This window comes from Lethenteron reissneri, chromosome 35, assembly GCF_015708825.2.
Source record: "Lethenteron reissneri isolate LAM-NWPU_2019-01 chromosome 35, ASM1570882v1, whole genome shotgun sequence".
NCBI classification, from domain to species: Eukaryota; Metazoa; Chordata; class Hyperoartia; order Petromyzontiformes; family Petromyzontidae; genus Lethenteron; species Lethenteron reissneri.
In genome coordinates, this window is record NC_083813.1 from 4,585,980 (window position 1) to 4,612,007 (window position 26,028).

General features: G+C 43.0%; 1 protein-coding gene across 4 annotated transcripts in view; it reads right to left on the reverse strand.

Moving 5' to 3' along the window:
• LOC133350831 (TOX high mobility group box family member 3-like) overlaps positions 1-26,028 on the reverse strand; it is a 73,302-nt gene that overhangs the window by 39,079 nt on the left and 8,195 nt on the right. For all 4 annotated transcript variants that reach the window (XM_061565603.1, XM_061565604.1, XM_061565601.1 and 1 more), the window contains exon 2: positions 3,329-3,391. In XM_061565603.1, the coding sequence (XP_061421587.1) occupies positions 3,329-3,391 (63 nt within the window). The remainder of the gene's footprint in view (positions 1-3,328; positions 3,392-26,028) is intronic.

A 26,028-nucleotide genomic window follows, 5' to 3' on the forward strand; every position in this document is an offset into this window, starting at 1 on the left:
AATACGTCTATTTCAACACGTGTCTTTTTACTTTATCCTTGTCAATGCAGGATAAATATCAGCTTTCCACACAGTCTCTTTTGCAATTGCCAACTGCTTGCCCACATTATGGTTATCACTTAATGCTCTTCTGGCCAGAAACAAACAAGGCATATCATGTTAATTAAGTGTGACAAAGTGTGTGGCAACACATTAACTAAACAATCTACCTCCATTATGCTGTTCTTTGCATGGATAATTTGCAACCGACTTCTTATTTCAATGCAGACGGATGCCTGGGTGTGGATAACACGTTGGATAAAATCTACAGAGCTGTTGTGACGTTAACTTTAGCAATTTATTCGACTTGCACAATGGTATCGTTTTTGTTGCAAGTATGCCGCCTTATCGTGGAATATAAGTATGCAGGAAGAACGGCTCGTACGACCCAATCCGAATGGTGAACCTCAAAACTTCTAGATTTGAAGCTTTCGTGACTGCAAGGATTCATATTCTTAGGTTTTTTCGGTAAAGTCACGTCGGTAAAAAAATTAAAATTAATACAAGTTAAATAAAAATACGTGACTTTACCGAAAAAAACTAAGAATATGAATCCTTGCAGTCACGAAAGCTTCAAATCTATAATTAATGCCCTCTACGGGGAGGAATTCCACCTATCTGTTAGAGTTTTTAACAGACAACGAGACAAGAAGTCACAGCTTCTCGAGACGCTGGCCTTCCTCAAGAGATGCCGAGATAACAAGGTAATACCCATCGCTTTATTCTTAAGAATGCTATATATACGGAGTGGTATCTCTTGTAATATCTCATTTACTTGATACAGCTGTCGGGCTGTGACGGTTCCACCTGAAGACGGAAGCTTGTGTTGCCTCCGAAACGTCGTGATTTTTATTTTATTTTTATTTTACTTTTATTAATTTAAATTTTTTTACCTACGTGACTTTACCGAAAAAACCTAAGAATATGGAACCTCAAAATGTAAATTTAGTTAAACTGCTTTAACCTGCCTTCCTTTAACTCACTCTTCTTTTTATCCACTCCTCCAATTCAGTCAGTGGAAAGTATAATTACCTGCGGACTGGTCCTTCCTATTATCAACACTTATCCACTGTGGACAAGAGGAATGACCCATTATCCACTTATGCACGTGTAATTCCATGGATAAAATTAGTCATTTGCGGAGGTAAATGCGGATAATAGGAACTGTCAATAGCACCCCTATGTGAGGGAAGATTAGATGGGATTCACTGTTCTGTATTGAATGAAGATACGGAACTAACAAAAACTTTTTTTTTTTTACCAGGTAAGGCCCACTGAGCTATGTAGCTTGTTTTCAGACGTGACCTGGCCACAAATGATAGCTCAATGAAGTGGCTTATCATGTGGAATTTTATAGCAGCCAAATATTCTAAACCCATGTTTCTTAAAAGTGGAGGGAAAAACTGGAGGACCCGAATACAAATCCATGCAACCACGAGGAGAACATGCAAACTCCAAATATACCGGCGTCAGAGTCGGGACTGACTGAACCCATGACCTCTTGCATACCAGGCGAGGTAGTTAACATCTCACCACCTTGCAGGCTCACACTGCCCATTTGTAATCGAGTCAAAGCAGGTGAATTATAGAACATTTTCCTCCAGCATCATCACCTGCATTGTACCTGCAGTAACCTGCAGTGAATGAAAGGCAATGTACTTTCATGGTGGGGAAAAAGCGTGGGTATCGCCCCCCCCCTCCCCCCATGTCATCTGACATGCATGAAAGAAGGCTACACCTCTCTCAAAAACTCCATCTGCAGTGACATGAGCCACACGTGGCAAGGCTGACATTTACAATTAACACGCATATATATGCTGTACTTCCAATAAATTATTGCACTTCATACGTTTTCATGTAATAATACAGAGTTCTGTACATTCTATACCATCTCTAAAGCAAATTTAAATTCCAACGAGTTCACGGTTGAAATTCTAGAGGTTTTTATGAGAGTTTAATTTTCAGCAGTGCCAACCTTGGCAGCAATAAATTAGAGTATATGGCCACATTTAGACTCGGAAGGTGGGTCTTTGTAAAAGTAATATAGAAGTGGGTTCATAATACGTTGAAAAAGTAATGCGGTCATACTCATATATATACTTATTTTATGATCACATTATTGTATTTTAATATTAAGATATAAAAGCTCACATTCCTCCATGCTCCAATGAAAGATGGGTGGTGTACATCTATATTTGTGGTCTGTGCCAGTGGTATTAATTCAACATTCCTATGGCGGGGATAAGTACAACCACAGAGCAACTGCTGTTGATCTTGCAAAGAGTTGCACAGCCACACTTGAGGGTGCTCATTTTAGCTGGAGCGATGATGATGATGGCAAGAATGAACCCTGCTTGGGATTTGCAACCTTACTGCTCAACCAATTGAGCTATAGCTACAGCTAAGTTCATATGTAGTTTGTATATAATATTGCTTTTTTCCCATTCAACAGGGTCCCGTTGCTTAGATCGAGTACTGTAGCCAATGAGTTGGTAAATCAGCAGCAGCGTTTTTATAACAAGCCTGGCTGCTGACAGAACCCAGAAGTTCTGAAACCGGCCCAGAATATTTCCCCGGCAGAATTAATTCTGCTGGGATAATATTGGTCTAGAAAGCCAAAGGGCTGATGGACTAAAACAATTATATTCATCATGGGACCTCCTTTGCCAGTACCAATTTTATGAGAATAGGTTTGCCCCTTTTTTTCTGGCAACAAAAAAGGTGTTAAGATGTTAATACACCAAACTGAAACCTTTTACAAAGAATAATGTCTGCATTAACCAAAATACTTGTGGTCAGAATGCAAACAAAAAACGTACTCTGATAATATATGCATTGTCTTTGAAACTGATTGGTCCACACCAGATATATTATCATATACATTATCAGAGTACGTTTTGTGTTTGCATTGTGATCACAATTATATTCGTGTGAAGGCACGCAATGGAGTTATGCTTATACAGCTACACTATATGCCAGTGGTTCTGAACCTGGGGTGCATGATGCCCTTTCTGGGGGTGCGAGACATACCGGATTTCTTTAGAAGGTAAATCATTGAAACACAAATTAAGCACGGCCATGTAAGTACAACTACTTTGTTTCATCAAACCTATGTATTTGTTAACATTATATATGTTTTACGATTGAGAATCAAAGGGGTGCATAGCTGCAGTAAAGGTTAAGGACCACTGGTATATGTATTTGCTGTATATAGCATGGCTACGTATGGTGTTAAAGAAGTTCAACATACATATATGCGTGTGTTCATTAATATTGTCGTATTACTTGCCTCTGTATTTGGAAGAAAGCTGTGGCTTGGTTCCATGACATCCATGTAGTTTTCGCTTCCGAACTAAAACGACGAACATACAAAATAAATGGAGGGAGGGGGGGGAGAGACACACACGCACACACGGACACAGTTAAACAAATGCCTCATTTTTAAATTGACATACAAAAAAAATGGCCACGTGGTTATAAATTCTCCATTCTCCAGAGGCAGATCACATCAAATTCTCTTCCTCTGGGGAAAGGTTTTTTTTTTGTCCAAACTGGGCCAGTGTGCTTACACTGCTCATTCTGGGGGCAAGCTGAGAATGTGTCATTACATTGTACTCTCACGTTGGAATGTGCAAAGTTTAAGTTTTGGGATGTGTTTTTATAATTTATTTTAACACGTTTTACCCCCCCGCCCTCCCTATCTTAATTTATGTAACTGGGCTGTCAAAATGATTGTTGTCGGTAAACGTTTAAAAGGCACATATTGCACAAATGAGAATCACTTGTTTAAAACTGGGCAGATGAATTGTAACATTAGGCGTACATATGGTAAAGCTTTACAACTGAAGACCGCTGTAATTTAGTCTGGTTAAAATATAGCTTTTGTTAGACTGGGGGAAAAAGAGAGAGAGAGAGACAGGTTGAATCACAATGTAATACTGTACTTGATGGCTTCCAAATGCTCCCATAAAAAGCACGTTGTCTAATTTGATGGATTGCCAAGTCATTATTGAAGCACTTGCTAAGAATGATTAAACACATTGTAAAGAAACAAAAAAAACTGTGGTTGCATTCCAATATCAATGTTTAAATAAAACGTCAAGGGGGAAATCTGATTTGTAGATAATACCGTACAGCAGTCATTTTACGGTTTACTTCCTTAATGAAAATTGCATGAATCCCTGGTTTATATATAAAATTGTACGTCCACGTAGGGCTGTCTTGCGCAACGCACGTGGCCCCGTTTATATCAAGAAGGGGCTTTAAAACGCATCCCCCGTGCGACGCATTTTCCAAGCAGTGGAGGTATTCCAAAAGTGGTTTACAACGATGACAATACGCTGCGACAGGACCAACAATAAGGGCGAGATGAACGCAGAGGGGTTAGCAGCCGCTCATGAGTCCTCGTTTCGTTGCTGCATTTCGGCAAAACCCCTACCGCTATTACAGAGCGTGACATGAAAATCAATGTTCCCACTTAACAACTCCGGGGTAATTGATTAACACCATCTGGCCATACAATTCACTCGGCACGCAACAGAGTGTCAAGTTGGATATGCATGTAGAGCAAAAGATGGACAGACCATGAAGGAGGGCCAGGGAGGGCCTGGGTGGAGATGGGGGTTGTGGTTCGTGTGGAAAGAGGCAAGGGAGTGGAGGGGAGGGGTTGTTATGAGAGAAAGGGACATTCATCAACAAATAGGTAGGGTATATTAAACAAAAGCACATGACGAGAGAATTTTGGAAGTGCCAAAAAAAATTACGGTGAAAAAGGAGGAATTAAACATGGAGGGATAATGAACAAGTCACTTACAATGAAGGGAGATTTATAACATAACTACGTTACGGTAGGATATGGAACGTAAACAGTGCAACAGATGGATAAAGATCATTAGGCAAACACGGGCGTAGGGGGGGGGGTAAAAAAATACAGTACGCACACACAAAATAAATAACTCATAAGCCAAGAAACTGAAGTAGACAAATATGTGCCAAGAGAGTAGAAATGTAAAGGAAATAACATAAAGCAAACTGAACACACAATGAAGGGTGGGCTGTCAACAGCAATTACCCACTGCAGCTGGCATGACAGTAATAATCGACAACAGTAACCCCGCTGCGTTCACTCTGAGCGTAATCAATCTTAATCCCCTCCCGCACAATATTTTCTCTGTTTCTCCGAATTATTTTTAACGAGTAGAAAGCGCTATGTTTCTGCGTGCCTAATTAATACCAGTTTTTTTTATTCTCTCTTGTATTTTTTTTAAAGTTTTTTTTTTGGGGTGGGGGGGGGCATTGGTTTGGGCCAGTGGCTGAGAAGGGAGCGATGGAGATCGAACAGTGGCTTTCACATAAATAAGCATTTTCCTCTAGACTCCCCTAACAAGGTCTGCCTCGTGCTACTTTGCTTGTGTAATCGTATTAAATGCAACGTATTAATTGGCGCAACGCTAGCGCCAATTCCACCGGCTTCTTGTTTTGCCCGTACGCGAAATGAACATGCATCAATCATTTTGATGCGTAGAGGATATGAAAATACACACAAAAGATTACCAGCCCATCCGACCTCAAAGACTGCAGGGAAGAGTGTGGTTAGTGAGCGCCTATTAAAGGCTGTCAACGCAAGAAGAAGTGGGTGGTTGTTGGCAACACGTCCAAGATCGCCACCTTTGTCAGCCTGCTGCCTATCCTTCGACACACTGCAACAACAGACACGGAACTCTTATTTAAGGCTTAGTTGAACTACGCGAGCCGCAGGATGGGTTGAGATGCCACTTTGCTCACCAATGTTGTGCATGGTGGCCCAGGATACGAGCCATAGCTCCACCAGCAATGGAGTGCGGTGTGCTTACCACCAAAGACAAAGATCCCCCGTATAGGCTTAACAGACTGTTGGGGCAAGTGCTGTTGGCGAGCACCTATGATGTTTTACACACCGCACCAGGTAGTAATTTTTGAGGCCGAGTCGACCTAGGGCAGGCCCAGGACCGGTTCTGACACTCGTCACTGGGGTGTTGGCCGTGCAGCGTGCTGACCGCTAACACTACCGCTACCCACACACAACAGACATTCATTCATTCATAGCCAGGGCACGGCCAAAACACTCTGAGAACAAGACACCAGGAAAAGCTCCGCCTCCTACCTAATGCCGAGCAAATTCTAAAGCCCCCAAACTTCACGTGCTATTAATAATTTACGATGATACATTAATACGGGTGGATATTGGAAACTAAACACCGGACTGTAAACGCTACCCTTTGTTAATGTTTCAAGCGCTATTATTAAAAAAGTTTCACCACCCCTAAAAGACACTGTAGTGATAACGCTAATAACGACAACACATAACAATTGAGAGCTATGTTGTCAATCCACTGCTGGATTGAAGGCCTCCCCCACGCCATGTCGTCACAGGGCTCGTTTGACCACACTTCACCGTGCTGGTCAGTGCGGGCAAGTGAAGAGGGGACCCATACCGGTTCCGTTATTACTCGCCAATGATGTAAAATAAGTATAACCCGTAAAAACAAAGTTTTCACTATAAATCCTTTATATGCGTGGCGGCTAGAGTTCTCTCGACCTCTGGCTTGAGATGGCTGCCACCTATGGGTCAGATGATTGTCTGCCAGTATTAAGCAATTGGTAATTAAATATTTAATTTGTTTTCCCTAAAAAGTGTAAAATTTGTGAAATTTTTTTCACGAACATTAATTGTCTCGCACAACGAGTCTGTGTGCAAAATGTCAGCTCGATTGGATCACGGGAAGTGGGTTAAAAAACGACCGAAAGATTTGCACGGTCGTAAGCAAGCAAGCACGCAAGCACGCAAGCAAGCAAGCGAACTTAATATAAAGGATTTAAAAATAGGAGGCCTTTATCGGGAATCAAACCCAGAATGCGAGGTTCAGTGAGCCACTGCACATGCAGCACACTCCTGTGGAAACGAGTGTAATACATCACTGCGCACATGTCATGTGGGTGATGGTGATGTGGGGGAGGCCTTCATCCAGCAATTGACAGAACATGGCTGATGATGACTATGCAGCGAAATTCCAAAAAATGCATTGAAGTTGCCACCGAAATCGATTTAACAGCTGAGCGAGAGCATCAACTTGACGTAACAAACACAAATCCCAAACACCCCCCCCCGCTCCCACAAATCATCTTTTATATTTCACCCCATATCCTAAATGACACCGTATGACATTTCCCCGTTCACCAACCAAAGGCTCATTTCAATAGTCAATGTGATCTGCTTTGCAATTACATCCTTGCAATGATCACCCCCCCCCCTTTTCCTGAAACTGCGTAGCTGTATTTGGCACGATCTCGGCATTTTCAATCAACTCGCAGAATTTGTTGTACGCGAGTCGGCCTAAACAAACAGCGGTGGCTTCTAATAACGGCCCGCATGTGGTGGAGCCACTGCTGCGACAGCATGTTAATGTTCTTTTATATGCAGGTTTTATATTTCGCCAAATGTCAGTGAGCTTAAATAGCCGAGCGTGGGGGGGGGGGGGACGAGCGTATTTCTGAACATGCGTAGCCTCGAGAAATGCGTGGTATTGTCAGTACCTGTTAATGAAGCTGCAGTGAAAATGGCATAAGCATGTAATTAAATAAATAAATATACGCACGCTAGCAAAAAAACACACACACGCACAAAGCCGGCTACAAAAGAATAAAACAATTTAAGCTGAACCAAAGCTAAAAGCTGGATTAAGCAGTGCACCGTTGAAATTAATAAACTGAATGCAGGACAGTCCACCAGTTTATGCCTTCTCATTTTCATACTGCCATATGCCCCCCTTCCCTACCACCTCCCCACCTTCGTTGCCTCCCCATACTTATTCAGCATTCCGTATGGTACACTCCAAGTCATGGCACAATGGCTGTGTTCAAGCCAAACGACATCATTGATCAAGCCTGCAGATGAAGAGTGCCGTAATGAATACGAACAATCTGTTCCCCTGGAACAACATGTCCTGTTATGTGTACTTATCAATGATTAATGGGCTGTAATTGGACTCCACCTGGCCAGAAACACTCCATTAGTCCAGCGCCATGATAAAGCTCCTGTCTCAAACTGCATCCAAGCCTATTTTAATTTAAATGAGGGAATGCATAAATTTGCCTTTTAAATGTTTTTTTTTCTCCAACAACTGCATTATTGTAAGGGGAATAACGAAACAGGCAGCCGAAGTCTATTGCAGCAAGTTACCAGTTTACACAAAAGACTCGGGAGTTTAACCGCATTACCTAACGCTTAAATATCATTAACAAAAAATAGTAATGTGAATATAATTTGCAGCTTTCATCTTTTTTTCACAGCTAAACGCTAAATAACTTTTTTTTCTTTCACCAAAGGCTACTCTGCGGCTCATCTCCAAATCCACGTGATGGTTTAATTCAGTAATTGCCCAATAAATTAACCAGCGGGTTCCTTTCAAGCAAGAATTGAACTGATCAATTTGTCGATGGGGATTAGCTTTATTGCACAGCTGCCAATGCCCCTTCTGAACATTGGCGGAAGTCTCAGCCTCTGAGCAACTTAAGTGCATTACAAATAACCTTCCTTAAAAACCCAACGTAATGAATTCCCGCACACTTAACCACTAATTGCTATCCGTGCCCTTGTTGTCACTGGTGTCGTCACCATCACCATTAGCGCCACATAGTTGATCACTATTTAAATTGTCGTTACCTATGCTGGTTATTAGACCTTGCACACGTTATTTACATGATCCTCATCACCACATGCATTGCCGTTGCCATCGTCATCAAAAACATCATCGTTCAAAGTACTATTGCACCCATAACACTGCCACGTGAGCTTGGGGGTGTAGCCTGGACGTTTTAGATGACAAGAGATGTCAAATTTGTATGGAATTTCCATTGAGGTTGTCCGTTCCCAATCAATTGAAAAGCTCCACCGACTCACTAAGCTGTGAAAACGATACGGTAGCTTTGAATGCCTCTCTCAGAACGTTGCGGTACACAGCTGCGATGCGTGCCAGCATGTACCGAATCCACTTCCAGGCCATGTCGCATAAAAATCCACTCCCGCCACTGGACGCAACTAAAGGCGCTTTCAGTGGGACCAATATGGGACCCATTGTAACGTCTCGTCCGGTGTGAAGTGCTACATTTTCAAACGTGAAAAGTTTTGCGTCGTTCGCCACAAAGGGTAGAGCGGCCGATTCGAACGGGCGAATCGAGTCGTCTGCCAGTTCCGATTGCGCGCTCGTGCTTTGGGATTACGGCTGACGGCGGTGGCAGGTTTGTGGGGTCCCAGGAACAAGGCCATGATTTAGTGTTGTCAGTGCGAGCTCGTGGGAGGCACTGTGACATCCCCACAATGGCCCGGCCCGCGCTTTGTGTCGTTGTTAGACAGAAACTGACCCCCGGTCGGCATGAAGGCCACGACTTGTGTAGCATTTCTCAGTGTATATATTTGTTGCAAATGCTTTTTTTCCTAGTGTAATCTTGTCTTTTACCACCAATCCTCTAAATGCAGACGATTCGCTGACATGTGCACACGTAAGTGTTATATATGTGTAGGGAATGTGTTTTCATTGCCTTTTGCAGAACGCTATTACAATTGTGCTGTCTGCATCACGTGACAAGGCCAACTAACCACTCAAAACTCTTGTTGAGCCAGTGCACATTCTCTGTGTCAGGACATCTCAAAATTAATTCTGAGATTCTGTCCATCAAATACCCTTTTAATCGAGACTCTAGGGGGGGGGGGAGCACGTTCCCAACTACACAGAGAAATGTTCGTCACATGACGGTTGGAATTTTTCCAAGTGAAACATTATATCCAATACAATGTCCTTTGGTTGAGAACATCAACTCGCTACACTTGAGGAAATGGTGTAATCCCAGCTAACTTACCTAGCTTTGAACCCAGGAGCTCTGGTTATTCTGCGCCCGATCCCTCCGATCACATCCGAAAAATGGAATTAGGTTTAAATTTGTATTCCAGTATAGGCATCCTGCAAACAGGTAAGCGTCTAGCCCTGCAATTGCTTTCTCTCACCACTGTTTGTGAAAGGGTCTCCACAAGAGGGAGTTCTAAAGAGCCCCTCTATAGGGTATTTGGCCTACGCCTTCACGCTGCCAATATATCAATGTTGTTATAGTTCACGAATATTTCATACAACCTGCTGGGCAAAACATTTGTCATAGTTCCATACCCGAAATTGGCTGGCAATGCTAACTGGAATAACCAAAGCTCAGTGTCTGATTCAGAGTGAACATTCAAAACCCTGTTGTATCACTGTAGGCCAGCGATGTTTTATACTGGTAGGAACCTCCTGGTTACACCAGCCCACAGGGGATTATTGTGTCCGTCCGTCGTGCATCCAAAAATGGGAGGGGTGGGGCTGGGTGGAGAGGGGAAGGGCTGGGTGGGGAGGGGCTGGTCACCCCGTGGTGCCCTTATAAAACTCAACGTTTAACCTACTCACGCCGGCTTGTGCCCGCCCTCACAGTCGAGCATAGTTTCGGAATACACCACGCCGCCGTTGACCCTGCCCATTGACCGAGCAACCCAACGTTCCTACCAGCTCCCTCCGCAGGAATGTGTTTAAGTGGCACGAATACCACAATTCTTAACTGTAGCAGCCATGCATTGGTCATCGAGCCGCTTCAACGTTGAAACATCTCCCAGACACTCAAATATTTCACCAGTCTCACCTTGGATGAATCTTTATTTAAAAACAAACTCGCTACAACAACCGTGGTGCATTCTATATGTACCATATTCTATACGAACGAGCGGTGTGTCCAATATAATTATTGATGTATTTATTTATATATTTCACTGGGTGTGATATTCGCTGTATAAATGCCGACCGTATAAGTTATAGATTTGAAATGTGTGTATGCGTGACATTACGAGTTTGTTTTGTATATTGCAATCGACACCCTGGACACCTTTGCAAATGACTTTTTCCACCTCAAGGGATTTTGTAGGTGAAATATTTTAATAAAATAAAAACAAACAATAAAGGTTCCATATAGAGTTACCCAACCCTACCTTGGAAATTATATTGTTTACCAGTGGGCTCACTGAAATGACTCTAATCCAATATATTATTTACATTACGTCATTTGTGCAAATACAAATAGCAGAATCTGAACCTTTACTTATATATACACATTAGTATATTGTATTTGAGTATTTTGGTTTGGAATGATTATTATGAATTGATAAATATCGATCATTACTAATAATTGCATGTATATAATTGCTCAGGGGTCAATCGAGGACGTACAATATGGTAGTTTATTTATGGATATACATAGGCAAGACAATATCCCCCATATATCATTCATCAGACTGTTAGGGCAAGTGCGGTTAGGAAGAACCTATGAAGGCCGACATGGCACACGAGGAGGTGGGGTGGCTAGCACCACGCCTGGCCGCCTTTGTCTCCCCAATGATCATGTTTGCACACCGCAACCAGCTACTCATTTACAGTTGAATCGACCCAGGAGATGCCCAGAACTGGTTGGCCGGGTTCATAGTGCAGTGTGCTAACCACTACACTACCGCTCCTATGTGCACGTACGTAAGTGTACACCCACATCGCACGTACCCTACAATTAATTGGTTAAAGGCATCCACCTACAAATATTCCCCCCCCCCCTACATGTTTACATATGAGCGTACACACATTAATTAATTTATCCATTACAGCATTTATATCATTAAGTAGCTGCACAGCATGACAGATGGCATTAGCCTTATGGCTTGCACCGGGGCCTGACTGGTACGCACATGCAACACACCGACAAGGAAGTCTAGAGCCACCACAACACCACTGGCACAAAGCTCCGCCTGCAACAGTTCCACACGGCACTCCATTGGGAAGGCATTTAGCCCCCCCCCCCCCCCCCCATGAAACTGTTGCATCGTGCACCTGCACGCAATCAAACGGAGACGACACAAAACGCTAATTCTTTGGCACAGGGGCCGCTGCAGGTCAACGTGGAAGTCACCTTATGCTCTGCAATTTCAAGCTCTATTGGTCCCTAAGGCACTTCCTTTTACACAAATTTGGGGGGGGGGGCAGGTTGAAACACGTTGAAGCCTCTGGGGCATTTTGTGATCAATTGATATCGAGCACAAGATGTATCCGAGACATCCCATCCTGAAGCAATCCACCACCCCCAGTTTCTGGTGTACTGAAGTGCCGGACAAATATTTAAAATTATTGTCATAAAGATGGGGAGCTGTACCACTTCTTGGGTAAGTTAGCAGTGGTTTGTCTTACTGACAATCTGGTCCCTGCCATGTAAACGTGGAATTTCCACTGTAGGCTCAGGGTCACACAAGCGTGAGGAGCACTGCTCCAATTCTTGTTCAAGCCTAGAGGCATGGTTTGTATTAAGATAAAGCATTCTAATCACAGGGCTTCGCGTAATATCTATGCGCTGTACCACGAATGTACACATTTACAAAGTGTGCACAATTTATTTTAATAAGCTGCCTTATTATGAGGAAACCATGAAGGTCTCTCTCAGAGGTAAATACTTTTTTTCAAATTAAGTATTTGATTAACATTTCTTTTCTAAAGGAATATCTTGGTATAAGCGAAAGATTAAAAATAGCGAGTGTGACTGGGATAATAGGAATGACTAATTGTGCAGATTGTTTGGAAGATAAAAAATTGTTCATTTTAGCTTTTTTTTTGGCTAAAATGTTTGCGGTTTGAAAGTCATGCGTGTATTATAACAACATGAAATGTGTGGCCCGGCTGCTCCACAGGCCAAGGTGAAAGGTGGAATGATAACTGCACTTTTCATTTCAAACTTCAACATTTCCCATTAAAAGGGCAAGTGTCATCAAATGTGCACCAAAAGCTGTAGACCATAGCATCTGTCCATCACACGCTGCTTCCGAGGTCACATTGAAGAAAAAAAATCCAAATGGCTGCGGCGATGGAAATTCCTAGAAACTGTATTGATGTTAAAATAAAAAAAACCCGTACGCGTCTCACTCTCTCGCAAACAGTGAACATTTCAATCGCTTAAAATTCATGCTCGTAAAAATTGGATAAATAAACTAGACCACCAACGATAACCTAAATTGTGTATTTGTGTACATTACGCATGTTTAATGGCCACTTGTGAACAATTTTAGTTTGCCTTCAAATTGTACGCGGGGCTCTCGTGAAGGAAGCTGCATTCTTGCTTGGCATGCGGCCACAAACGCAGGTACGATTTAAGTTTAATTTTGTCCATTTAAAACGACTGTGGCTTTTATACTGCACAAGTGAAATTACTTAAACGTCGTCTTCATGTCTTCCGTAAATGCCTGCTCATCCATGTACCGAATGTGCGTGTTTAAATTCCACTCGCCGATTTCTTATTAATAATGGAAGACCGCCAATAGAAATGGTTACAGTCTACGCAACCAACTTTAGTGTAATTCCATTCGAAAACGATGACGTGACATTTGTATTTCTTTTATTTGTTTGCATGATATGGCTCGTCAATCACGAAGAGCAAATTAATATCCCTTTTGATTTAAATAAAGAGGGGCTCTGTAGGAAACCCCGTGTCAGCTCTTTCCGGCAGCACACACCACTCCCCGTTGGTAAGCGATTTTTGTAATCTCTATAATAACTCGGAAGAATTTGAACAATGGAATCGGTCATCCCATTACGGTGAAACGTCACGCCGCGTAAGGTCGCCCGGTTATCACAAAAGACGTCATCTTGCCGCATTCCAGTTTTTTTAATGGAGTGCAAAGGTCACAATGAATTATTCACGCTGAGCTGGCCAGAGGATGAGAGGGCCTTTCTGTGTGCATTCTCAAGAGCCTCTGAATGGTCCATTTCTCTGCACCCCTCCGTGCAACTTCAAATATTTACTCACAAATAACAGCGGGTGGGGATAGTCTAAGGGGCTGAGCTTTGGAGTCAACATTCACATTCCTTTGACAATTACATTCGCCCCATGGAAATAAGTTACAGTACTGCAGGCGGGAGTTTCTCCTTGAAACCTAATACCCGTTTGGATCACAAGAACAACGTTTCCTTTAGTTCAAGAAATAAAGATACAATACACAGAATAGATGCCACGTGTATCAAGAGTGACTGTTGATGCATGTCCCTTGCGGGACTGCTCACTGCGGTTAATAAACATCACTCATTCCAGCTCTCTTAAAACTCAGAACATGCTGATCCTTCTCTTAATGACTCGTATGAATCAGCATAACCCTCTGTGCATTATGGATCCTCGCACACTCGAGCCTTGCTTTTAGATCACTGCAACCTTCTGTCCAGTTGCATCCCTGGGAGACGTCCTAAAGGCACACATTTGTTATTTTTTTGGGGGGGGGGTAAAATAAATAAAACAGCAGCGTAACAGTAGTTGTTAGTATGACGGACCTGGCTTGTGCTCCATGTTTGTGACCGGCTTTGTGGAATGAATGGCCTTCTTGTGCGCGAGACTTTCATGTGTGTCTCTAAACAAAAGAACACTCACGTTCAATGTACTGAACAGGGCGACGGGGACAGGAGATAGCAGAACCTACTCGCTTCTTAGTTGAGCACTCAATGTGATAACTCGTGTGTCGTGCATGGCCTCCCTTATCCCTTCCCTCCCCTGTGCCTGCTGCAACAGGGAAGGGGGCCGTTATGAGCTCGGGAGGAAGAGGCTGGAATAGAAATGAGCTACAATGAGACAGAGCATTGCTACCCACCACGCTACTACCTCCACGCACCTTTGTGATGGGACAGGTGAACGGAACACGTGTTGTGCAAAGTAGAAGAGACAACCGTATTGGGCAACGTCGTCGAAAATAAAATGTTCCTTCATTAATTGCTCTGCGATGTGGTGTGTCGCGTGTTGTTTAGCACAATGTCCATCGTTTCGCTCCACGTGCTGGAAGCTTCTTAAGGAACTGAAACAGCACAACCACAATAACCTACACAGTGGTATTGATCGATACTTGCATTGCCTTTGTACTGTTCGCCTTTTGGCGTTTTCTGATCTAGCACTAGTGAGACAAGGCCATAAAGATGGTTGTTTCTGGTGTAGGCCAACCAGTTTCAAAGACAATGCAAACATTATCACAGCATGTTCGTTTGCATGTATTGCCACAAGTATTTGCGGCTAATGCAGACTTGATGCCTTGTAATAGGTATCTATTTGTCGTTTGATCACATTAACACCTCCTGTTTTATTGCCAGAAAGGTAAAAACCCATTCTTTTTTTTTTTCATAAGTTTTGATTCTGGGCAAAAAAGGTATCATAGATTCCATTGTTCATCTTCCCACCAAAGTCTCGCCTAAGAGCTGAATACCGTTTGGAGGATCATTACACGTGGACAGTTTGTTACACTACTGTACTTCGGGAGTATTTTGCAGAGGAAGTGCCCCCCTTGCTGCACTGCCTCCTGTGTGCACCTTGCTGCTCCTGGCGACGATGGGAGTCTCAAGCACATCATCTCAACGTGGTCCACCAACCCCACCCCCCCCACCTCCATTTTGCTGCATTGCAGGTGCGCAGCCATCACCACACCCAGCCAAACAATCCTTTAGAACTACATTCCAGAATGGAGAATCATCCCTCAAGAAAAAAAGGTAGGGAAAAGTGCACGCCATAGGATGTTTAAGCCTCCCCGGCTGCTGCCTTGAAGCAGCAGCCAGAGTGTGAATTGATTCAACAAAATGCTGCACCGAGTGTGCCGTGTAATACACAGTGAAATTACTCAAACCAATCATATTGTCGCCCAGTGCCAAATGGTTTTGTAATGAGTTTAGAGACAAGAAAAAAAACAATCTCGTAGGTCACAAAGGAAAATATTTAAAAACCAGCGGCAGGGAAGATTTGTGTTCATTTATTTTCCTTCATCACAGATATTTATTGATAGAGGGATTTTTTTTTGGGGGGGGGGGGTGTTTCTGCTGATATACCATCCACAGTTAAGAAAAGTTTCCCTGCGGTGCTGCTTGTAACGAGACAGTTTACAAATGGGTTTGCAGCAGGGTACTATAATTTAGGTTTTGTTAAGATTCACGCATCTGGTTCTGTTACGGCGAGTACGCGTAGCCAATCGCACGTAAGCGTTCGCCATCACATGCGTCTTTTAAACAAATGAAATGTGCTAACAAAATGTAATACATTCACAAAGCATGACCAAAAATGTGTTTGAGAACTGGCTGTAAACTTTATGTAAACTCCTCTTACCGATAGTTTTTTTTTAAAGCCACATGTGACCATTAATTTGCTCACATGTGATTGGTTCAATGCCCCATCAATCTTGCTCAATTGGGCCACTCAGCTCTCAGCCGCTTGGCGGCAGTCGCACAGATTGTGGCATAGACAAGGGGGACTTCAAGGAGGATTGCGTCTCCACAGTATTTTACCTGCTCTTACTCTCTCAATTTGTTTCCTCGCAAACAAAACAGCGAGCACTTCTTCTTAGTTTTTTCCCCAGCGGTGCCCGGCGAATGAGTTGGTTTTCTCCTAAATTTGGGTCTCGCGTGCATCGGCCGTGGGCATGCGTTGCTCTGTGGGACCTCGTTTTTTGATCAACGGGCTTGATGGATTGAAGTGCCTCCTGTTCGTTCCATAATCTTGCACGTTTTCTACGCTAAGCGGGAATAAATACGAGGCGCATTCAGGCGCAGTGTTGCCAGCGGAACGACAGAACACGCCATATAAATTCCACATTTCTCAAAGCAACACACAGACACGTTTAACTCAGGTACGTTTGTCCACGTATTCCTATCCATTACGGGTTTACATTCAGAGACTTCACGCCTAACACAAAGGCGCATTTGAAATGTTTGCTCTTGATTTAGTTTCTCACCCTCACGGGGCGCAAATAGCTAAAACTACACCTTCACCTTTGGCCCTGCATATATTTTGTATTTGCGTGCGAATTCTTTGAATCATAACACCGAGCGCCAGAAGGAAAATAAAAACCACACCACAAAGGTTGGCCCACAATGTGAGGTTGTCAGGGTCGTTACACAAAATAAACAGAAAGTGCTTTCTCGTATGCATGCGCACGTATTACGACGCTTAAATAACAGTTTAAAGCCCGCAGAGAAATACAAAAATATTACACAATTCCCCCGTAACGACTGACTTGGTGGTGCATGTAGGACGTGCAAATGTGTAAAACAAAGCTCGTACTATAAACGCCAACCACGGATATGAACTCAAACAAGGTCCGAGGCAACAAATAGCAAACGTCGCGCCGATAAAAACTCGCGGACGTGATTGTGCTTATCTGGGTTTTCAAAGCAAGCCCCCCAACCATCATTCTGTTCACCCTCGGCATGTGCGGCTCCACATTCGTAACCCCGCTAATCATCAGGGGTGCAGATCACCGATGGAAGGAACCAGGCAAAGACCGTGACCACCCGCCGCCGTACGCCTCGTCCTGTATAAATATTAACGGAGCAATTAGAAGTGATTTTCGGTTAACAGCCCAAAGTGATGCAGAACTTCGGTCCATCTGATGCCAGGACGTATGGCAAGTTAGCCTTGGCAAGTGCACGGCACGCACGCACTTCACATGCGCAGCAGGCAGCCAGATACAAGTCACTGGCGAAATTGCTCCAGGCAGCTGGTGTACCAACGATGATTCCCTCAGATTTAGTTAGTGGCTGTATAAGTAAAAAAAAATACATAAAAATACAGTGTATTACATATGTTGTTCTACTGCTCTGGCATGATTTCTTTGATACAAATTAATTATACACTATTTAGTGTATATATGACATTAATTATATAAATGTACTATCCTTACTATCACTGCTGGATGAATGGCCCTAAATTGAATGTTAATTATGGGGGCTGTGTGACCATACTTTGCCACACTGGTCAGTGCAGAATTTTGAAGGGGAGCAGGGTCTAGGACTAGTTCAGACACTGGGGCTTGCCGAGTTCATAGCAGAGCGAGCTAACCACTGTGCCACTGCTCCATCCCCCCCCCCAATGATATTACGGCAGGGGCGGTTTCTTCATTAGGGCGATTGGGCGACGCACCACCAATGTCATTCAACCACAGAGTCACGCTAGCCGTCACTGTCAGCCTCTGGATATAGTCCAATCAGCGTCATGTCACGTTCTGTGGAGTACCGCCTCTTTTTGGGCGATTTCACTCCGGCTGAGAATCGCCCCGAGTGGCCCCATAGACTTACATTCAAAGATGTTTTTTTTCGAACGGGGGCGCTGCAATGCATTCTCTATGGCTTCCGGGAGGGCATGCACTAACGTGCTTACGTCATCATACGTGCTAACGTCATCATACGTAAGCACGTTTCATCCAACAATATAATGTATCGCCACCTAGTGGAATCTTTAATAAAATAAACTTGAGTGGTTTGTTTTAATAGTGAGTATATAAACAAACAAGATGTATTGTAAGAGTCACTTTATTTTTCATTAATATTAAAGAAGTGAAGTTGCCTTTACATGCTTAAGCTGTTAATTTATCCATTGCATGGGTGGACCTTATCCTTATCAATCATCCAGACATTTGCCCCCCCTGAGAGATTTTGCAGGAGCCGCCACTGTATTACGGTACAGGACTGGTCCGTCTATGGGCTGTGAAGAGCCATTGCAAAAGAAAACACGTCGCCTCGTGGAATACTTTTTAAGGCAGTGCCATTTATGAATGTAGAGTTTTTTGTGTGCTTGTGAACTACTGCCAAGACGGTATCAGCGAATAATTTGCACTGCTGAATTAACGTATTGTATGTGGAGTGTAGACCTGTACATGCAACACTGCGACAGTCCACATTATTTATACAATTACTTTCAAAAGCCAAACACATGCAATTAAATTGCTGATTTTATTCAACAAAATATGATCAAATTATTTTGGTTTCCAATTGCCACTCATGTTTGAATACAGCACAACACTAAAGTATACTTTTCCGGCATATAATTCACGGTTCTTCTGAAAATCAGTGTTGATGAAAATATCAAAACACATTTAAACAAACTACTAAGTTACACGTTGTACTTTTTCACATTTATCTACATGGCTAAGATATATATTCAAAAAAGTGTAATCACACAACAAGAAACTGAATAATAATCCAAAGCAATTGCCTCACTGTGATGGAAATATTTAATTCACATTGTGCTTGTTCCGTTGTTCCTCCGCGCCTAGCTAATGGCGAAATGAAATGCAAAGCAACATTTTGGAAACAAATGTATTTTGATGTTGCAATTTGCTTCGTCGCCTATTAGTCTGTAATAGAGCAGCATTAGTATTCCGTGAACAGAGTTATGGTAATTGCAGTAATGTGAACACAATGACAGTGCGCAGCTGTGCTCGGATGAGAGAGAGTGAGCCGTCAATCAAGCCATGGAAACGAAAAGGGGGGGGGGGGGAGAGAGAGAAGGGGTGGCCGGAACAAATTAGCGCCGTGCATCTGCGTGAATTCCGTGAGCTTTCCCTTGGAAACAGCCACGAAAAAGCCACACAAGGCCAAGGATGATGTGGGAACCGAGACGCCGGCAAGGAGGACCCCGGGGTTACGCGGACAAAAAACCGTGGGGCATTTTTCAATGGGAATAAAAGCCGCGTGTCGGCAGCACCTTCTCGTCGCTCCACCGACCCCCCCTCCCCCCAGCAAATCGGAGGCATAAATCAATTCGCTAAAACGTACAATTCTCACTTTCTTTCTATTTTTTTTAAGAGGTTGCGCGCTCGCAAGCAGATGCCGCCGCCGCCGCCGCAAGTGCCGATGCCTCGGAGACAATTTTTGTAAAACGACGGCGAAATACGTTTTTAATGTCCCCTGTTTGTTATTAAGTGGGCTGCGTTGTTTGTCTCTCCCCCGCCTTCTACACCGGCACCTGCCACCTGCCTCTGCCAATGTAATCATCTGGGCACCCCCCGCCCCCCCGCCGGAAGAAATGCAAACTCACCGTTCACCTGACTTTGCGGGGGTGATTCCTTGCCCCCCCGCCCGCCCGCCACCACACTAAGGGGTGGGTGGCAAGCACGTACGTTTTGTAAACTCGGCATTTCGAGTGCCTCGACTCTTTCTTCATAACCACGGTCGGTGCCTCTCCCCCCCCTTGCCATCTGTCCAGCGCTACTTGTCCTCACTGCAAGCACGCCCTGTCCCCCCACCCACCCACCCACCCCCAAAGCCCTTAAAAGCAACAAAATACCAGCAGTTCGTGTTGTCGTGGATTGTCCTTACAATCACTTAAACAGCAATCAGAGCTTATAATTCCATTTCCCCATTGACTTTTAGTCAATTATCTTCCACGAGGTTGTTGCTGAAACAATATTGCTCCCTGGGCTAACATTTATTTATTTTATTTATTTTTGAAATGTTTCAGGGAGGCACTGATAAGTTTTATTTTAAGTGTGGCATCTAGTTTACATTCATGCCAGGCAATGGTTGGATCATAAACGCTCAATTTAGGGATGGGAGGAGAAAAGTAAGCCGGCAGCCATTGTTTAAATCGTTTGACCTACCCTGGCTTTTTAAATCACCTCCTTAAAGTTGTGTTTGTAATGACGTCTGCACCGTGGAATTTTTACTCTAAAAAAATATCATACTTACATAAGAAAAAAAATGTGTAGGGCTATTGTAAATGATTTTTTTATGGACTGTATAATGCCATAGTGCACACACCCCACTATATGTCAACGCAGACAGACAGAAAGGGGCCATTCAGAGTGACAGAGCCACTTTATGCTGCACTACCCCCCCACTGTGCTGCAACAACTGCCACCCCCCCCCACAAACCGAAGCTCACACCCAACCCCCACGACAGCACAACCCAAAATGTACTTATCAGATAAGGGCCTCTGAAGCAAGTAAAACACACCGAAAGACCGATCAAGTGCCATCCCCATCCACAAGCGATGATAGCCTTACTTTATTGTGGCAACTCTTGAGGTTCGGGCATTCGGGCTCAAAAATAAATCAGGTAAAAGGGAGGGTGGGTCTTTATCCACTTATCCCTCACACCAAATATATTATTATCTATACACAGAAACTGGAATTTGGTCCCCTTTGACTGTGTCCCTCATAACTCAGGGGGTTTCAACCTTCACTTTAGCATTGAAGCCCGACCTATCACCTCACTAAAAGGCACTATGAATTCTGAGAGATCAAATGATGCGGACAATGAAAATGTACGGCTTCAGAAATGAAAATGTCGTTCCATTAAAAAAATCTTTTAACACAAAAATTCCTTGACACGTGGTTCTCCCCCGCCCCCCAATGTGTTTTATGCACTTAGCTTCAAAATAAATGTTTGAAATTAAATGCATTTGAGCACTTCTAAATTTATTTGTGCCCTTGTGATTACACAAATTAATGTAATGATTCAAAAGGCAACCTCCACGTTATGTAATAACATTTTTTGAAAGCATAAATTACTCACTCCGTGTCACAAGGCATTTTAGTTAAATATTTGTTCATTTTGGAGAGTACATTGAAAACACTAAATCTATTGTGTTCACAATTAATTGCTAGTCTGGCAACACTATAGGCCTGTAAGTAAGTATTGCAGGTCTATAAAATACACTTCAATACAATACAAATTTTCTAAATTGTCACGGTACGCACAATTGTGGCAATCAGATTTAAAATGAGTTTAACACTGAGGTTTTAAATGAAATCATAATTGTCTTCTATCGTTAATATTTAAAATGCTATTTCAAGTTAATGGGGCCTCTTGTTGGACACAACACAACGGGCAGGTGGGGCTGGCCCTGTGGCAGGCTGTATGGGTTGCATTTCAGAGGTGGACTTTGATACCACCTACCGTCCCCTACCATTTAAAAACATTCAGGGTCCGTGGGACATTTACGGCCAGAGTTGGCTACCATATGCGGCCAGAGTTGGCTACCATATGCGGGCAGCGCAGCCAAACGGACACGTCCAACGCTCTGCACGCCGCCATATAAACAATAAACAATGCTTCCTTGAGAAACAGCCGTCGCACCGACCGATTCAAGAAAGTGGCATTGCTAAATTGGCTTGTACATAACATTTTGCTTCTGCCGAGTTAGTAACCAAGGCGTAATTGTTCACGTTAAATAATTTTATACTGTGTTGTGCTATTTGTAAATGGTGCGTTTCCGCTTGCCCAACTGCAAATGGAAATTCGGTGTACGGTGCATTACTATAAGCGGTGCATTTTGATACCGCGTTTGAGTCTGTGGATAGTGTACGGTGGTTACAAAATGACGACGCCAGTTATTGCTACGAGCGGTGAATGGGCTCGCTTATTGCCGCTGCCTCTTCGTCAGCGCACAGGTACCGCTTTCTGCAGACGTGAATTGCGCGCCGCAAAAACCCCTGGCTTTCCACAGAACACTCGATTAATCAGCAAAAGCGAAACCGGGCAGTTCGTAGCGGGCAGGAATAAATCGTGCACACTAAAGTGGGAACTGTTTTGACGAGCGCCGTCATCCTGCAGATGATATGGAGATCCACGGGATTTACGCGCACGTGGCAATCCGGCTGTGAAATGGCACCGCTCAGCGCAAAGCGGTCCCAATAGCTCCTTCCCGTCGGCGCGAATAGCACGCGCCTGGCGTCCCACTGGATGCGAGTCGTAACCTGTCCTCTGCATGTTGTACACGCGTCGACACGGTGCCTCTAACCTTTTAGGCCACTAATAGACTACATCGTGGAAAGATGACAGCGGCGTCAGCGAAATCTTGGCCTTCCGTGTGTTTCTATGGGCTTGTGCCACCAACTCTATCTATATATATACCGACAAAACAAACTAGTTTCTCAAAAAATTCACAAAAGTGTTTTTTTTTTTAAACAATCCAGGCGTGTGTATTTCATAAGACTGCAAACTTATAAATAAGTAAAGGAACAACTGCCTTGGAGGGAAAGACGTACAGAATTGTGTGCTCTTTCATGTGATGTTTGTTACAAGCTCCAGACACGGTGTGTACCAATGCTTGTCAAGGCATTACAAAACAGTGGCAGTAAGTGGAGAATGGGTTGGGGGGGGGCGTTGGGGGTGGTTGTGAACAGCTTTACGAAACAATTTGCTGATATGCTTGATCCATTTAAGACGCAAGTTGGGGGGTGCTTTAGAGAAGTATCCACCCACCCAACCTCCACCCCCCCCTTTATCCAAAGCTTGCCACTGGCTTTGCACTTTTGTGCTTTTTACACCGACTGGCAAACAATTGCACGCCTCAACAATGGATTCTGCGCTTGCGTGCCCGCTGCCAGACCCACATTCTGGAAGCGTGATGATTGTTATATCAGTATATTTTTATTATTACTACTACTTCAGTGTGTGTTTAGGGGCGCACCCTGTGTTTTGACACAAAATGGTGGCAATGCTGATCTTGCAGCAATGCCTGGAGAGCCTCATTGAGCCACACTGCCTGCAGAGCCACATTACTTATATTATTACCTTTTTTTAATACATCCAATTACCCCCACGTATGTATTACAGCCCCCTATTTGGCTAATAGCCATTGTGATAAATGACATCGTATTTACTTACCGCACTTCTCACAATGCAATTTTATAAAGGCGCTTTTATGTCTGTTTCATTGTTGTTGCTTGCATTTCAGTCAAACGCAACGCATAAAAAATACACGATGCCATGCGTTTAAACGTACACCGTTTAACATGACGTTTGAAGACATATCCAATCTTCGATTGTAGCGTTCAACAAAATTTTTACCATGGATATTCATTCCGTTTTTTTTTCTCAAGGTCAGAAAGTTCTTTAAAGAAAATTCGAGAAAAATGTCCTAATGGCCGCACACAACCGACGCTCTGGCAAGAACAGTTACGCCAACCAATATCAACTTCAAGATCAACACAACTGCCACAAAGAAACTGGTCACAGCGGCAACAAAATCAGCCACAGTAACAAACACGCTTTTATTTTAATTCAGCGGCAATATCCGATGGGACAAGAGGGCCCTTCTAAAGCGACACAGGACACCATGTGCTTGCATGAATTGCAGACTTGCTCGCGATCTTGGCTTATAGTGCCTCTGTTTTTATGCAGTTACACAGTAAATAGTTTGCACTGAAAAAAAATGAATAACTAAAAAAAACGTTCAGTACACTTTAATCATTACCGTCAGTTCAGGAAAACTTAACGTCCGTTATATATTTTTGTTTTTTAAGAACATGACTGTTTAATATAGTTGACAAATTGTACAACCTTTGAGAAATACCTAGGAGAGAAGCGGCCAAGTACTACCGAGTTTTAAAACTAATGTCCTGTTAATATATTCCACAGAAACTGAATGCTTGTAATGTACTTGAATTTTATCTAATTGTGGATTTAAAAAAATAGCGTGCACAATTGTAATAATGATGCATTGCTTCTTTATTTAACAATAATGGTATACTATACATTAATTCAAATATAAGCACGGAAGTTTTGGCCAACAAATTAACCAACTTTTATTTTTATTATTATTATGGAGCGTGTAACATAATAACGTGTAACATAATAATACGAAGGAGTTAAATGCGAATGAATTGTTACACTCAAGCAAGCCGAGTTGAAGCACGGTGCATTAAAATTAAAAAGTCAGAAATAAAATATTTAATTACTCCACATAAGCCCAAGCCAATGCTCATATGTGTCATTTTTTTTTTTTGTGTGCCGTCTGTGTAAATGTAATATCTTGTTCTGTCTTTCATCATGCGTTGCGCTGGCTCATGCTCAAGCAAAACGTCCCACTCTAGGCTGTGCATTTATTACTCAAGAGAACCAAGGCTGGATTTAGCACGGGATCGCTGCCAATTTTACATTTTTAAAGGCTCCAGCGAGTCTGGCACATTGTAACACATTTGCACCCTTTACAAAGGGCCCCTTGATTGTAAAGTGTTTACTTAATAAGTTAATAGCCATTTATGAATGTAAAATTATTCAAAATGAGATACAAAGAAGCCACTGGCATTGTAGGGAATAAGGCATTTAATTGTTTCAAAAAGGCAACGAGGGATGGCTTTTAAAAGTTTCCGTTGAAGCCAGGGACATTCCACGCTTATCTACCATGTCACTGCTGATTACATTCACTGTACAGGAAATAATACACTGTTGTACTTTATGAAAGCAAAATTAATTGTACTGCATTAAAATGTTGAAAAAAATTACGCTGCACGTATAATGCCCTCGACACAATCCACATGTATTCTACTTACCGATGTGAACGCTGCACACGCATTGCGTTACACACTACGTGAACGTGGAATGAAAATATATTTTGCACTATATTCACATATGGGGAAGCAGTAGCATACAATGGGGAAACGATGGCAGACAACGGTTAGCGCACCGCATTATGAACCCAGCTTCCTAAGTTATATTCCCAGCCAAGGGCCAACATCAGTGGAAAGTGATATTTGAAACGTGTCCTGGGCACTCATCCTTCACCAGCAGGCTCTGATCACCACGGTGTGGAGAGGCCTTTATCCAGCAGTGGATTGACGGAGGGGCTGTACAAAATTACACGCTAAACATACATGAATGAAAATGAGAACCGTCATTCGATATATTGTATTTTGATGAGATGCTCACTATTCGTCACACGCTGTTTCAATATACCGTACGTGTTATTTTTGCTCCACTGTATATTTTTCATTGCGAAATGTATACCTTTTACACCAAATTCATCATGGGAATGAATGAGTGATAAAACAGCAATGCCCGGCTGGGTGAATTGATAAGGGACAATATTTCTTTTTGCACATAACAATTCAATCGTGTAATGTTTTGAGATGATTGATGAGCCTATTGGCTGGCAGGGGATAACCTATCTGTGACCTCACTGAAAACAATGCAGATCTACTCCAGAATCACACGATGGTGAGTAATGGCTGAAACGACCCCCAGGAACTACAATGCTTTATCTGCAAATCAAGCTTACAATGTGGCTTCAATCCATACAGGAACTGCCAACAAAAATATATCAATTGTATTCACTGCAATGTATCTGAATGCAGTAATGCGAGCCAAAAGCCTGGACTGGATACC